Raw genomic sequence first — 17024 nt, forward strand, 5'->3', positions numbered from 1 at the left:
TGTGTGTGTGTGTGTGTGTGTGTGTGTGTGTGTGTGTGTGTGTGTGTTTAGAAACATCTGCTGGTAGAGCAGATATACAGAGTAAAGAAATTTGAGTTTTACTGTCTTTTCAATTGTTATCTATATGACTTTGGGCAAGTCACTTAAATTTCTTGTGCCTTAGTTTTATAATTTGAAAAATCAAAGAATTAGACTGTCAACAAAGTTGTTTTGAGATCTAAATTTCTATGATTTTAAATACATATCCCAAATAAATGGAATTTGAAAATGTGTCATTTCTTTCTCCAATCCAGACAGTCCACAATTCTAAAACACCTGACCATTCAAATGGCCCATAGCTGCAAACAGTTCCTGCCCCACCTCCTCCTCTAATTCTGGAGGTCTTGATTTTGAGACTTGTTTTTGGTTTTGTTCTTGGTTTTTTTTTTTTAATAGAGCTTTCAAAGCATTTCTGCGTTCATAAGTGGAGAAAATGAAAAAAGCTATGAAAAGCAGGAAAAATGTACACTGCCTGAAATTCCACCAGCTAGAAATTCATTTGAGTATTTAAGCCTACTCTTTTAAAAATGCAAATGAGCTTAGGAGTGTCAAAAGCTATGTCATTCACACTTTACTGTAAATTAGTGCAATCAGATTCTGTTCCTCCTAGCTGAGATCATCCACACTCAGCGAATAGGAAATTTCATTGTGAGAAAGTGAGATAGAAAATCTGGGAGCATGGAACACTTTGAGAGAAAAAGATGGTGGAAAAAATATTGAACACGTAATCAGAAAGATCTGGGTTTGAATCCAGCCTTTGATGCATATGGATGGACCTATGTAACCATGAATAATTCACTTAACGTCTCTGAACTTCTATTTACTTTTTTGCAAGGAGATATTTTTACCAGCTACCTCAGAGTATTGTGGTGAAGCTCAATGGAGGTGACATAAGTAAAACAGTACAGAAATAACAGCAATTTTGTAGAGGAGTCCATTGGTCAATACGCATTTACTAAACATGTTCCATGTGCCAGGTACTATGCTAAGCTCTGGGGGTGCAAAGAAAGGCAAAAAACTGTCCTTGCCCTCAAAGAGCTCGAAGTCTAATGGGAGGGCAATTTAGGGAGGCAAGATAAGCCTAGGTGAAATGCTGCAGGGTCAGATCAGTACTGAGGAGGGACTTAAGAGTTTCAATGCTTAGAGAGAAGGAAACTGTGAGGTAGGAAAAAGAGTACCAAAGACAAATTTCCCCTGTATCAAAATTTTGCCTAGAGCCAATCCTATATCCAGAAAAGGAGTATAATTACTTTTTCTTTACCTCCTCCTTCCTCTCTCAATGTGTAACCTCCTGTTCCCAGGACTAACAACTCAGTCTAGGACTATTAGAACTATAGTTCAACTATATTATGAAATGAGTGTCACAGAGCATGCCTGGGAAACTAACCACCAGTTATAACATCATTTCCATAGAAAAGTGTACTTGAAATTCCAAACAACTGATTTACTTACAAATGAATTTTTAGACTATAACCTTTTCACAAGTTGGGGATTAGACTATATTTGTTGTAAGTTCAGGATTAAACATTGAGAAATAATAATAATAATTTATATAGAGCTTTAAAAATTGCAAAGCACTTTACATAAATTATTTATTTTGGACCCCACAGAAACCCTGTAAAACCTCACAACAACACCATTAAAAAGTACAAAGAATGGGCTTATCTATAATGTATTTCTTCTCTTCCCCTTTCCAAGTCTTTCTCTTATTTTGTGCCTTAAAACACCTCCCAAATACCTTCTTGTTCACTGTTCCAAACCTACTTTCAAGTTGGGTTCTTCTATTGAGGAAGGATGTAATAAAACTAGTTCACACCAAAGTATGAACTACTGATACATTTACTTATGTAAATGTGTTAGATCTTACTTGAATTTCAGTAAGGGACAATACCTTTAACCCAAAGGAATGACTCTGATAGTATAATTTCATACATAGATAATAACCGGCTCACAGGATTAGAGGATCATAAAAGGCCATTTCACTAATTGATCATGTTATTGATGTCAAATTGCAGCCCTTTGATTCTGTTTCAGATAATAAGAAAAAATAGAAATGCATTAGGAGAAATGCTTACCCTAAAAGGGAAAGGAGATTGATGAAACTCTCCTTTCTACTGATGGTAGAGGTACTTTCAGGATCATTCTAAGAATTCCAATAAGAGGAGTCATCTACCAAGATCAGGACATCCCTGAGCTACACTTTTATTCAACATATATTCTTGATAACTTTGGCCTTCATCATTTACCTTAGTATCAGGCAGCTGGTCAGAAAAGCCTAAAAGTTGGGGCCCTAGGTGGCACACTGAATAGAGCACCGGCCCTGGAGTCAGGAGGTCCTGAGTTCAAATTCGACCTTAACACAAAAACTAGCCATGTGTGCTTGGGCAAGTCACTTAACCCCAACTGCCTTCCAAAAACAAAACAAAAAAAAAAAGCCTAACAGTCCTTTATTTAACTTAATATTCCTACTTATGAAATTGTAGGATCACAGATGAAGAACAGGAAGAAATCTCAAAGGTCATCTGGTTCAAATATCTCATTTTACAGATGAGAAAAGTGAGAGCCAGGGGACTTAAGTGACTTTTCCAAAGGCACAAAAGCAGTAGGTACTGGAAGTTCCTACCTCTTTGAACACAGGTCTGCAGACCCCAAAGCCATACTGTACTATGAGACATTTTATAGTGCTTTAAAGTTTGCAAAGCATTTTACCTACATTATTGTTTCATTTGAGCCTCCTAAGAATCCTGGGAAGCAAATATTATTATCCTGTTTTTAAGATGAGAAGACTGAGGCTCAGGGAGATTAAGTGAATTGTTCGTGATCTCACAGGTAATAGATGCGAAGCAATACTTAAACCCAATCTATAGCTGACTAAGGATGACTCAGTGCCCTCATCTTGGGCCCTCTTCTCAAGTTCTTTCTTTGATTTTATGCTTTCTCCTTGTTGTCACCAACTCTAATGTGTTGAATTATCATATCTGTGTTGATGATTTCCAAATCTATATATTCATCCCTATCTCTCTTCTGTACTCATCCCACCTGACCACACCTGCCCAATCACCGTCTCCATCTGGTTGTCCTCTCCAGAGTGGAAGTTTGGCACAGTGGATATAGCTCTGGACTTAGAGTCAGTAAGATTTATGTTCAAATCCTGTCTCTGACATTAACTAGCTGTATAATTCCTGGCCGATAATTTAACCTCTCTGAACCTTACTTTCCTCATATATAAAATGAGGAGACTGGGCGAGATGGTTTTCAAGATATAAATCTATACTCCTAAGACCTCGAAATTAACAAATACAAAATAAATTTCATTACCTTTTCCCATAAAATAATCCTTCCTCAAATATCATGATTTCTGTTGAGGGTTATCTTTCCAGTTATCTGGGTTCATAACCTTAGAGACATCTTTGATTTCTTTTTTCTCCCTCACCCATCATATTCAGTTGGTTTACAAGTCTTGTTGATTTTACATCCACACTTTTCACAGTCATCCCCTTCCCTCTATCCACATAGCTAACACTTTAGTTCAAGCCTTCATTCCCTTTTCATGGACTTTCTCCAAGCCTCCCTGTCTGTCTCCCTCCTTCCAAGCTCTGTCCTCTCCTATCCGTCCTCCAGACAGCTACCAAAATGATATTTCTAAAACAAAGATCTAATCATGTCAAACCCATATTAAAATAGCTCCCTATTGATACAAGAAAAATATAAACTCCTCAGGCTAGCATTTAAAACCTTATGTAATATGGCTGCCACTTAACCTTTCCAGTCAACTCTCCTTTCCATGCCTTCTGTTCCAGTCAAATTATACATCTAGTTGTTCCTCATACTTAACTGTTCCATGTACTGCCTCCATGCCTTTGTTTAGGTGGTCCATTGGATATGGAATGCATTCCCACCTCACCACCACTTCTTAGTATCTCTAGCTTCCTTCAAAACACCTCTCAGATGCCAACTTTTACATAGGCTTTTCCTTATCCTTCACAATTACCACTAGCTGTTAGTGCCTCTCCCTTTTGAAGTTATTTGTATAACCAACTTTATATAGCCTTTGTATTGACTTAGCTGCATAAATGTTATATCTTCCTATAGAATGTAAGCTCCTTGAGGGCAACCCTATCTTGATTTTTTTTCTTTGTATCCTTAGAACCTATTGCAATATCCTACCTGTAAATGGCACTTAATGTCTGACAAACTAAGTTGAAGGTCTTCCTTATTACATTCATTGTATTACATGTAAATACATTTGGTGTGATGATATATTCAGACAGATGACAGAGAGATTTGATATGGGAGGTAGAAAGAGGGAAGGAAGAGGAGCCTCAAATCACATAATATTGATAACTGCCTGCTCTGCCTTATAAGGCCAGCCCAATTTTTGTGTCATTTATTTGGGTGTCTTTGGGTTAAAAACATTAGGTAAAGTGTAATTGTACTTGGGAAGAGGGGTCTGAGATTTGAGGTGTATTCCAAAAAGAGAAGACAGATAAGCTAGACAGAAAGTTACTCACAAAAGTCATAAAACCTTTCTTTACTCATAAAACCACTTTTGTTCAAATAATACACAAGTTAAAATGATTCTCTCCCTCAATTTTTCCCTGTTCCTAACCAATTACAAAAACACTGCTACTGCTATGTGTTGGTTTTTTTTTTTATAAACTTTCTTGAGCTGTACCTCTCCTCATCCCTAGGGACTGCTCGAGTTCGTTTCAGAAAGTAAGTCAGGTTTTAACAGTTCCCCTTCATAAATGTTTAATTTCGTGGGCATCTCATGGTGAGAAGCACTTTTTTTAGTTGGGGGAGAGAGAATGGAAGAGGGATTGACAGATCTTCACAGGCAGTCCTTTTTCCACTAGCCAAGCAGGCTATGGATAAACTCATTATGAGAGGAAATGTTAATCCTCACCAAATTCCTAACTTGGTCACTCAAATAATGCTTTATGCAGTACTGGTACCTCTTAGTTTGTAAATTGCTCTCACATGTGCATTCTCACTCAATCCACAAGGCCCTATAAAAATGAGGATGTTGCATCAGATAATTGCTAAGGTCTCTTCTGTTCTACATCCTATGACTATCTAGGTGTTTGTTGTTGTTCACTCAGTCAGTCATGTATGACTCTACATGACCCCATGAACTTTGTCCATGGGTTTTCTTGGTAAAGGTTTTGGAATGGTTTGCCATTTCTTTCTTCAATATGTCTTCATATTGAAGATAAGGACTAAGGCAAATATGGGTTACATGACTTGCCTGAAGTCACATAGCTATTAAGTGAGTATGGTCAGACTTAAACTTAGATTTTCCTGACTCCAGTCTTGGTGACCTATCCACTGAGCCACCTAGCTGCCCTAGGTGTTACATATACCCTTTTTACAGAGGAAGAAACTGAGGCTCAGGGAATTGAAATGACTTGCCAAAGGTTACTTGGTATGTGGCCAGATCATATGATGATAGATTTAGAGCTAAAGGAATCCTTAAAGGCCATCAAGCCCAACCATTTAGCAGATGAGGAAATTGAGGTACAGAGAGGTAAAGTGACCTGCAAAATGTCATACAGCTAGTAAGTAAATACCTGAGCTTCTCAAATCCTCTTGAACTCGGGTCTTCTGATTCTAAGTCTAGTAATTTTTCCATTACCATCTTCCTTGCTGTCTCCCATAACTTCCTCTTTTGAAGTTGGGGATTATTTTTTAATAGCTATTGTCTTTATAAGGTCAGTGTGGGAAATCAAAATTAAAAAAAAACAATAAATATTAAAAATTGTTTTACATGTAATTGGTGAAAAACAAAATTTGTTTTGTTTTGTTTTTAAAATAAAATGTCATTTTAAAAAATAAGGTCAGTGTGACTAGATACAACAATATGTGTTTCATATAGTTTCTTCCTCTACTTAATCTCTCTACGCTTGCCACACACTAACTTGATGTTAGTCTCATGACAATTATTAAAGGTTACTGGAATATAACCATAAGAATATTTTAAATCATCTTCAATAATCAGTGTGATCTAGAATACTGGACTTGAAATTAGGATTGCCCTGGTTCAAACTTCACCTCAGACAGTATAATATGGCAGCTGAGAAAGTTAATGCTATCTGAGGCTACAACAAGAGGCATAACATTCAAAACTACCAAAGTACTGGGTGCTAGACTTTGTCTTGATCACACCAAACATGGAATATCACATTCAGCCCTAGGCGTCACAAAGGATGTTGAGAAGCTCAAGAACATCCAGAGGAGAGCAATCAGGACTTCAGTCCTTGAGCTCAGGACATGTGAGCATTCATTTAAGGAACTGGGTATGTTTAACTTGATAGATTCCTACAAAAAGGAAAAAAAAATCATAGAGGATTGAAGCTGTCTTCATGTCTTTGGAGGGCTATCATGTGGAGGCTGACTCCAGAGGCAGAACTAGGTGCAGTGGAAGTTATAAAGAGACAAACTTGAGTTCAATATTAGGGGAAAAAATCTCCCCAAATATTTGCATTAACAATAATAATAATTACAATGATGATGGTGATGAAGCAAAGAATTATTAACTATACAGGTCACATAGCTACTAAGTGCTTGAGGTCAGATTTGAACGCAGACCTTCCTGACTCTAGGCCCAGCACTCTCTCCACTATATCACCTACCCGTCCTGGGATAGAAGTTGAAAAGAGGCCAATTTGAACTGGAAGTAAGAGAACATTTTCTAACAATTAGAGTCACCCAATGGGAGAATGAAATGCCTTGATATGTGGTGGGTTCCAAGACTAGAAGACCACATGTTACAGTACGTATTCCTTTGGTGTGTGGGTTGGGCTAGATGGGTCACTGAGGTCTCTTCTAACCCTCAAATTCTGTTATAACTTAGAAAAATTTTTCATAAACCCATCTATCACACAAACTGAGGTACACCTGAAACCACTGTCATAGCAGTTAAAGGTTTTTATTCTTTCCTGCTTTGGGTAACTTTTATAATTCTGAATTTCAGATGCCCTTTTTCCTTTATATGTTTCAGTATTAATAATTCACAGAGTCTTAAGACGTACTAGTTGGGAGACTTTATTCAGCTACTCCCCTACCCCATTTCCACTTCATGTTACAGATTGAAGAAACTGTGGCCCCAAAATGCTCAAATAACTTCCCTAAAGTCAGACACACCACTAGAAAGTGCTCAGAATCACGATTTGATCCCCAGTCTCCTGACATCTAGTAGAGTTCTGTTTCCATGGCACCATGAAGTTTTCATTTATCTCTGGAAGATCGGCTTTATTAGCATCAAATATTCAATAATAGGTTGGCCTTCTCCAGACATCTTGGTTTTCCTAGAATGCCTTAAGAATCTTGAGATTAGCTAAAATCAGATGTTAGTGTCTAAAGCCAAGTTAAAATAACTTTTGGATTCTATGCCCGCTAAATTTCAAACTGCAGAACTACTTTTGTGACTCTTCTCTAACATTAATCCTGTTCAGCATGTAACACAGTGCTAGAAAGAGAGGAGGTGATCAATAAATATTCAAGTATTTATTTATTGGCTAATTGGTATTCTGTTTTGTTTACTCTAAACCACCACCAATCCTGCTATCTACCATGGCCTCCCTGTCCCCCTATCCCACTGGTACAGTGAATGAATAATTTACTGTACTTTTTAAAAAATATATATCTGGTACATTGAGATTAAGTCATCCAAATCCTCTTAAATTTATATAATTTTATTTAATAATTATGTTTCAAAGTTTGAACATTTAAATAAATGGCAAGCTATGTATCTAAGTAAATCCCATATTTTCTCAATGGCTCTTTGGAACCCATCATTCGTGGGCAAGCCCTGAGAATATTGAATAACAGAAGAAATAAATGATGATCCTAATGAAAACCACATTCTGATTCCTGCTTTCCTGCTTGTGCAATTCCATATAAGAATTATAGAAGCCAAAAAAGCAACGTGCACATTAGCTGTGGGTTGCTCAACTACGTACACATAGCCTTGAAGGTCATGTGACTGTTTCCATCTTCTCTGTTAAACTAATGGTTCCTCAGAGCCCCAGGAGGCTGTTCTTACACACACACATAGAATTCTAGGATTTGCCTGGAAAAAAAAAAGTATCATGTTTCTCTGCCTATGAACTAAAAAACTAATTTGGAAAGCTCGATGAAACCAAACCACCTCAGATGATGGAAAATATCTATTGTTTTTTTTTTTAATGCAAGACTGTAGGTAACTAAGCTGAACTAAAGGAATAATATTTTCCTCCTCTCTCATACGAAAGGATAGCTTTGCTCTATGAATAGGCCCTCCTTTTCAAGTGATGCATGGTTACAAGTCTGAGAATGGAAATCAAGTCACCTATCATTTGGAGGGGACAGGGGCAGTTTACTCACGACTTTCTAGAATCTTGGCAATAAGATTGTGTGCTTCTCCAGCTCTCTTATTTCATTTTGTTATAAAGCAGTCAAAGATTTATAGTGAGGCTGAATTCAGAATAGTCAGACCATAAACTTCCAGGTATTCTGGCAAAACCTGACAAATGACTTTGATTTTTAAAAATTCACTTTTCTAAATACAAGTTTCTCCTCTCCTCCCCCCAGAAGGTTTAGTAAAACTTTTAGCGTGAAAAATCATTTTTATATTCACTTTCTCACGAGGAAAAACAAGAAGAAGAATCACTTTATCTTTTGTGATGCTCTATAGTTTTACAAAGAGTAATGTGGTACAGTTTGGGGAAAAATATGCTGAACTTGGTCAAAGACCTGAGCTCTGGTTTTTCCTTCTTGCCACTCACTATGTGGTCTTTCTGATTCTCAGTTTTCTTTTCTGAAAAATGGGTATGATAGCTACTTTCTCTTCCTCCACAATTCACCCTACTTCACCCCCACCTCACATAGTTGTGAGAAGAATCCATATACAAGGTATCCCAAAAGTCTTAATGATGATTTAAGCTTAAATTGCTTTAAAATATTGTACATAATAAAAATATAGGTGAAATCACTTTGAAAAGCTATAAGTCACTACACAAAGAGAAAGTGGGGTTGGTTTCTTTGCAATTATATTCTCAGTATAATCTGAAATTTAAATAAAAATACTGAGAAGTTTTCCAGAAATAATTATTAGACTCTCATTGTAAAACTGTCGAGATCCATATCACTGCTTTCAGGACCTTAAATTTAAGTATAGGTTCCCAAAGTGGTCGATACCACCCCAAAGGGGCACTGGAACAATCCAAAGGGGTGGTAGTAGCCTCAGAAGCAATTGAGGGGCATTGAATAAAAATAAGGGCTCAGTGGAAGCATAAGGAAAGAAGAAAAGAAAATTTTGAAAAAAAATTCATACATGTTTCATCTGTTATATAACAGAGTTAAAGTCATAGTGATTACATTATTTTCCAAATAAACACACAAAATGAAAGTTATAACTGATCAGTGGTCAAGTCTGCCCACAGGTCTTAACAAGCAAGTGTTGTCACGCGATCATGTAGTGAATTGTCGGGAAGTCCAGCATGCTTGTTCAATGGTAATGACTTGTTTACAATACAATACTATATGGTTACATGATGCAATATTATGTTATCAAAATTTCAGTGCAGGAAAAACACAAATTTACAATAAATTATTAAATTTAAGCTGTGTCTTTTTTAACTGTATTTTTTGAAATGATGCAAATTCTAAAAAAACTTTAAAGGGTTAAAGAAAGTATATTTCTGGGAATGGGGTGGGGGAATGTTTTTTAAAGGGGCATAGGCCAAATAAGTTTGGGAACCTCTAATTTAAAGAAATAAGGAATCTCAGATACCACCTAGTCTAACCCCTTCGTTTTACAAAGGAGGAAACTGAGGCTCAGAGAGTTTAAGCAATTTGTTCAAGGTCACACAGATAGTGACATAGGCAAGACTTGAACTCGGGTCCCTAACACCAAGCCCAGTGGTCTTCCCACCATTCCACATTGCCTTCCAAAGCTTCTGAGGCTAAACTAACTCAACCACTTTGTATGGAGTCCAGAAGGACAGACCATTTATATAGTAAATCCTACTCCATGGAAAAGAATGTTACAATGAAGTTCTAATGAGGACTGTGAAATCTGGTCATTCAAACTGGAGTTGTCCTCAAGAACTTTCTGCTCTTTTCTAGTTGTAATATTTTATTCCAGAATAGGATTTTCCTATGATTTTAAACTCAGGGAGAGAAGGGGAAAGACACATTTGGCATAAAAATAAATATATGGCCAGGGCTTTGCTACTTGCATCTTGATCATTAGTCTGGTGTAGGAAATCTGCTTGTAGATGCTTCCATTTGCCCGTTCCTGTGATCTTAATTTCAGCAAAACTGCTACTGACATCAACTGACTCAAAAAAGGTTGCAAAATCAGGGCTATTATCTCGTGTTTATAACAAGTCTGTTACCATAGTAATAACTGTGATGTCACAAATTCTGCACCACGAGCCAAATTCTGGCTCTGCGTGGAGGGGGAAAAAAAGTTAGCATAAGAAAAGAGATATAAACATATGTGGTTAAAATAGGGTCAATACTTGTGAGAACCACAAAAGGGCAGGGAGTTTCCCCCTGTCCTAGGCAGTGGGGGGAGGGGGAGGGTTTGAAGGACAGAGGAGGGGTGGCAGGATTCAGCCCAAGGATCTGTTCTACAGTCACAAAAAATGACTGATATCCAACCCTCCTGCATGCAGCTGTGCATGAAGGAGAGTAAAAATTAGAGGGAACACATCCGTGTGTTCCCAATCATGACTACTCCAGTGGGCTAATGATCTGCCAAAAGGAGGGAATTTGAGTCATAGCAAAAAAAGTACATTCTAAGGGAGTAAGTTTTTGCCCATACAAACCCCACTGGCACCCCAGAAGAATGTCTTGTTTCATGAGAGCAGCACACTCTTAATAACATAGCTAGTGTTTGACTCCAATTGGTTCACCACAGGATCAGGTCTTCGGAAAACAAATAAATAAATGAAGACCCTTCGGATATAGATATATATATATACCCATAGATACATAGTCATCAGAGAGCATGGAAATGTTGCAATAGACATTGTTCTCCTTCTACTCTAGATGGAAATTTCATAGGAAGACATGGTGTGCTTAGTTAAAATATCAGAGTCAATCTGTGTTGGAGTTAAAAAAAAAGATAAATTAAGCTCTAGTACAATAATTGTACTCCCAGAAGACCAAACATTTACTTCATCCCCATTTTCCTTACGTAGAAAGGTAATAATAGGAAGAGTGAGAGTGACTATAATTTATAATTTCATTGGTACAGGAAACTCCCAGATAAGAAAATTACCTCTGCCAATACAAGAGGGTAATTTCTCTAGAATCTATAGCCTTAGAGTTGCCTAAAGCATTTAGAAGTTAAATGACTTGCCCACGATCACACAGCTAGTACATATCACAAATGGAACTTGAATCTAAGTTTCTCTCTCTTTAAGGCTATTCACTAGACCTTGCTGACTCTAATAAATGTAATAATTCTTATACCACAATGTGTCATTGTTATATATTATATAATTATCTTATATTATTATAATTATATAGCATATAACATTAAAATGATGGGAATAGACTACATTTCTATAGTATTTTAAGGTCTGCCAAGTGTTTCCTTTAAGATAACCCTGTGAGGTATGTAAGCCAAATATTATTATCTCCATTTTACAGATAAGTAAACTGAGGCTCAAAAAGATGTAACTTGAACAAGGTCAGACAATTAATTAGGCTGTCAGAAGTAAGATGTGAACTCCTCTCCCATCTCCAAACTTAGTACTGATTTTTAGGAATTACTGTCAATGCTAAGTCTTTCAGCTTTTGGTCATCTCACTCCTACTCAGTTAACACACTTATTGTATCATAGCCCCCTGAGTGTGGACTGGAAAGGGGTTTCTGATAATTTATGAGTTTTATGTATCAAAGAATAGACTTCCTATATAAAAAAACTAACATCAAGTTCCAGCAAGGCAGAATTATTCAAGGTCTCATCACCTTTGCTCATGGACACCCAGAGTAGAATACTTGACAATTGTCATTAATGTGTTGGGAGTCCTTATCTACTAATCACCAAATTTCATGTCCTACTTATCCCCAATGCTATAATCTACACTCTGACTTCACATCAAATAGAGGTTTTAACATGGAGTCCTTGAACTTGTGGGGGTTTTTTAAATACTTTGGTAAATATTTCAATGTAATTGGTTTCCTTTGTAATTCTATATAGTGTATTTTATGCATTTAAAAATGTCATTCTGAAAAGGGATCCACAGACTTCACCAGACTGCCAGGCGGGTCCATGACTCAAAATAGGCTCCATCAAAAGATCCTTTCAGAATATACCCATCAAACTCTAGGAATCTTGACCCTGGAAACTCAATTCATTGGTCTGATATCATGGGAATTTTTTCTATTTAGGGCCCCAAATGAGCCAAACTAAAATACAGATCCCATCATTTCAGGTCCAGTAAGTTTTCTGCTGAAGAGTCAACTGATTCTCAAACTCTTTGAGGTCAAGGAAAATGTTTTCATCATTTTTCATACTCTGACACCCCAGCCCTTGGTTGTAAAGGTTCAGGTTTAACGGTGATGGTGCATGGGCATATGTAAAGATAGCCATCATGACCATACTTTTTCTTTTAAGGAACCATAAAAGTTGCATGGAATGCTGCTTAAAAAAAAAAAAACCACTTGTGTTGGGATATTCTGTTTCTCCCAACCTATCAGAATCTGTGGGTTCCATTACAGGCCTCAATCCCTTGCCTATTCATTGTATGAACTGATGTTAAATGGGTGCTACATGCCTGGATTCCACGTGGCTTGCTAGGCAGGAAACGCTGGAGCAAATTTTCTGGTATATTGCACCCAAGTGAGCCTCAACTAGGTTCATTTTTAAGTTCCCTTTTGCTCTCATGAGACCTGCAGGTCAATCATTTTGCATTTCAGTGCACAACTTTTCTTATGCACAGCCTATGTGTGGGATGTTGGTAAGGATGGGGAGGAGGATTAGAGACTAAGCAAAGAAGAGGAAAAGATATTTTTTAAAATTATTATTGGAGCCACTCACCTAAGCCACTGTACACATGTTCAAAAACAAGTTCCAATTTTAGAAAACTAACCATTCCTTCCGTACCCCTACTTGGCCTATTCACAGTAGATTTTTGGTCTCTTAAGAAGGAAATTTGGGCCCCACTCTATCCCTGCACAAGGAGCCAAAAGAGAAAACAGAGAAGAATTAAATGTTATCTTAAGTGCAAATCACTTTATTTTTTAACAAATGCTCCTAACAAGGCCAGTTTTGTGATTTGATAAAGAACATAGTGAATGAAGGGGTAGACTTGGCATCAGAAAGACCAGGGTTCAAAACTTGCCTCCAACAATTCCTTGATGTGTGACACTGGGTACATGACCTAATTTCTATGAGTCTTAGTTTTTTCATCTGTAAAATGGGGATATTAGTAGCACCTGCCTCATAGGTTTACTGTGAGGACCAAATAGGCATATGCATGTAAAGTGATTTTGTACTACATAAATAAAATATTATTATTATAATTTCCTTTTTTTACAGGCAAGTGGGGCTAAGTGACTTGCCCAGGGTCACAAAGCTAGTAAATTTCAACTATCTGAGGCTGGATTTGAACTCAGGTAATCCTGGAGTCAGGTCATCCCTCCAGGGCCAATGTTCTAGCTACCACATCTCCTAGCTGTCCCTATAATTTCATCAATGATGTGAATTCCTTGTGTGGATACTCCCTCCAGCCATATAAATTAGCAACTCATCTGTAACTCACAACAGTCTGGGGCACTGACAGGTTAAGTGGCTTACTCATAGTCACACAAACATGATTTTGTTTAAAGTTTGACTGGTAAACGGATTTTAATTACATGTGTTTTAAAAGATCCTCAGTAGCTAATCCCCTCTTAACACTTACATGAAATACCATGCAAACAATCAAGGTATGTATTGCCTGCATCTATCTGAGACAATGGTGTCAGCAATGAAAAGAAATAATATATTAGAAACCTACCTATAACCTATACTTGAAATTTTAGATATATACATGTATTTATTGATCATTTAGGGAAATTCATTCAAACATCTCACTGCATTCTTTAGTTCTCTAGTAAAATTATAATGACCACTATTAGGACATAGGAAAATAAATACTGTCATGTGAACTCGGTATTTATTGGTGTACAATATGCCACCAACATAGCCAGGGTAGCAATAATACAGTTCACATTGGTCCTAACATTTATAGTCCACTAAATACATTATCACATACAGTGAGGGTTCTTAACCTCTAGTCCACGGACCTAGAAAGGGTAGGTTTATAGATTTTAGAGGGTCTGTGAACTTGGGTGGAGAAAAAAAAATTAACCTTTACTTCAATAATAAGAGATATCCTTTATAATCTTATGTATTTCATTTTAAAATGTTATTCTGAAAAAGGGTCTATAGGTTTCACCAGGCTGCCAAAAGAGTCTGTAAAACAAAAACGGTTAAGAACCCCAGTACACAGTATTTCTCTTTGCAAAACGTCTCCCACCTACATTACAGGACTGAATAATCATGCTAAGTTTACTATGCCAGTTCTTAATTTTAGTGTGACAATTTTCAGAAAATGTAAAAAATTTGAGAATATTAAAGAGCTTTATTTTAAAAATGAAAAACAACCCAACAAGTAACTAGCAGTTCAGAAAGTGCTTTCTCAGAATTAAGGAGATAGCTATTAAGAATCTAGATGTCATGATCTGGCTTTGGGTAGATTTAAAGGAAAGAGAAAGACTGGCCCAAGATCAACAGATCCTATACCTTCCTTTAGGCAGAGAAACACTTGGACTCAGCACATTCCCAAAGGGCCCTCAATGAGCAAATACTTCCTTGCCCTGTTGCCAGTTCAACTGCATTTGGTTCTTTCTCATAAGTGAAAGTTTTGTAAATCCTGTTTCAAAATCAGTTCATTTATTTTTTTAAGTGTTACATTAGCAAAAGGAAATCCATCATTTGTAGCCAATAATATTAGAGGCCTTCTGTGAGATGAAAGCCCATGCAATGCATGAGTCTGTAGTATACGCCAAATTTGGTCCAATATAACACTAATACTAAAAAACAAAACAATCTAGCACAGATCTTCCTCGTGCAACATTCATCACAACTAATACTACAGCCTTTCCCATAACTTAATTGAATATTATAAAATTTACTCATAAGATGGCAGAGTCCGGATAGCTTTCTATGAATCACTGTCATTTTTAAACCCTAGTGAAGATTTACCTGCTGGTGGCTTTATGAAAGGTGGTGGAATTAATGGTACAATAATGGGTACATTCCCATGATCCTTTGACCCTGCTGGTGAGTCAGTTAGTCCATTTCCCGTGGCAAGCCCTGGATAGCCTGTGTTCATATTGTATGGTGAAATAACACTGTCCTCGGATAATTTTGGCTTTGGCAAAGAATTTTCTGTAAAACAAAAAAAAAATTATGTATACATATATACATATATAATAATATATAATATACATATATATTATAATATACACATATGGCACACACAAAAAAGCACTTGTTAATTGGACTAAAACTTTTTCTCTGGCTATTTTTCTCAATTCAGAAGACTGTATAATAAAAATTAGTATTTTCTATCAGACTTTGAAAAATAAAACATTATCAAAGCTCCAGGGAACAATTCTGCTCACATCACTACAAATTTCCATCTGGCTCCTTTATAATTGGCTTCATGCTGGCCATTTTATTCTGACATCAAAACGGATGAATTTAATATTATAAAAACTCCTTGGAACACCCAAAATTCAGGTTTATTGAAGGTCAAACTATTCTCCCTGATGTGGTGTTTGTAGCACATCTCTCAAATCACACTAGCCTATCTAAGCAAAATTTTTACAGTTTTCCAAACCCTGGACTATCTCAATTCCAGAAGACTGATGATAAATGTTAGGCATGTTATGCTATTGACCTCTTGACAGAAGGGTGATGGACTCAAGGTATAAATGTGACATAAACTTTTTTGGAAATGGCCAAGACAAAAATTTGTCTTCTTGACTCAGTATATTTGTTACAAGGGTTTAGGGTTTTTTTCCAATTAGGGAGAAGAAAAGTAAATCAATTTTTGTTTACTGAAAATAATAAAATAAAAATTACAAATATATAATATTCAATATATTTGGTTTTTGAAATACCACTGTGTAATGACCTGACTGAATTAAAAGGAAAAAAACACCAGAAGAAGTAGATAATTAGAAAGAAAAAAAGGTTAATTGGATTATAGATTATAGATTGGATTATATGTATATAGTTGAATGGGACCTAAAAGGTCATCTAGTGCTGCCCCTTCATTTTGTAGATGACAAACCTAAAAGCCAGAACAGTCAGGTGACTTGCTCAGGGTTACACAGGTAGTTGTGACCAGAGTCCAGATTTAAATTCTGTTCCTCCAACTTGAAATCCAGACCTTTTTTCTGTTCTGTCTTCCACATTCTCAGAGAAACATATTCAAGGCTAGCAGGCAAAATTATTTTTTTCAAAAAAAAGAAAGGATGCTTATTTTATAAGTTAAATTGTATCTTAGGAATATGAATTTAGTAACCTTTACCTGAGCAAGACCCAAGCTCTTAAATAATGAAATCCCCAAAAACATCAAATAAAGGAAGTAAGCTGCTCATTCATTTTAAAAAAATCTTCCAGGCACTCACCCCTTGCCTCTCTCAGAGGAAAAGATTAATGCCAAGTCCAGGTATTACATGAACTATTAGTTTATAGAATATAAACTCATGACTTGCATCTTTCTATTTACAGAGAAATTGATGGTGCTATCTAGATAACATGATGTACACAATTTCATAGCAAGCTGAATATAAAATTTGTCACGTACATTCGATTCCACATGCCTGCAGGACAGCTCATTTACATTCTATTTGTTGTCATGTAAGAAGGAAATGTATTACCTTGGAGACTGGAAATAAAATATTTGAAAAGGTAGTTTATACTGACAGCA

At 36.5% G+C, this 17024-nt stretch overlaps 1 protein-coding gene across 3 annotated transcripts in view; it reads right to left on the reverse strand.

Annotated features, from left to right (window-relative positions):
• Positions 1–17024, reverse strand: part of SOBP (sine oculis binding protein homolog) — a 226550-nt gene that overhangs the window by 182912 nt on the left and 26614 nt on the right. For all 3 annotated transcript variants that reach the window (XM_069077109.1, XM_069077107.1, XM_069077108.1), the window contains exon 3: positions 15287–15472. In XM_069077109.1, coding sequence (XP_068933210.1) covers positions 15287–15472 — 186 coding nt within the window. The remainder of the gene's footprint in view (positions 1–15286; positions 15473–17024) is intronic.

The sequence above is a fragment of the Petaurus breviceps genome, unplaced genomic scaffold (assembly GCF_028583685.1).
Source record: "Petaurus breviceps papuanus isolate PSGF00001 unplaced genomic scaffold, PetGlider_PUasm1.0 90977, whole genome shotgun sequence".
NCBI classification, from domain to species: domain Eukaryota; kingdom Metazoa; phylum Chordata; class Mammalia; order Diprotodontia; family Petauridae; genus Petaurus; species Petaurus breviceps.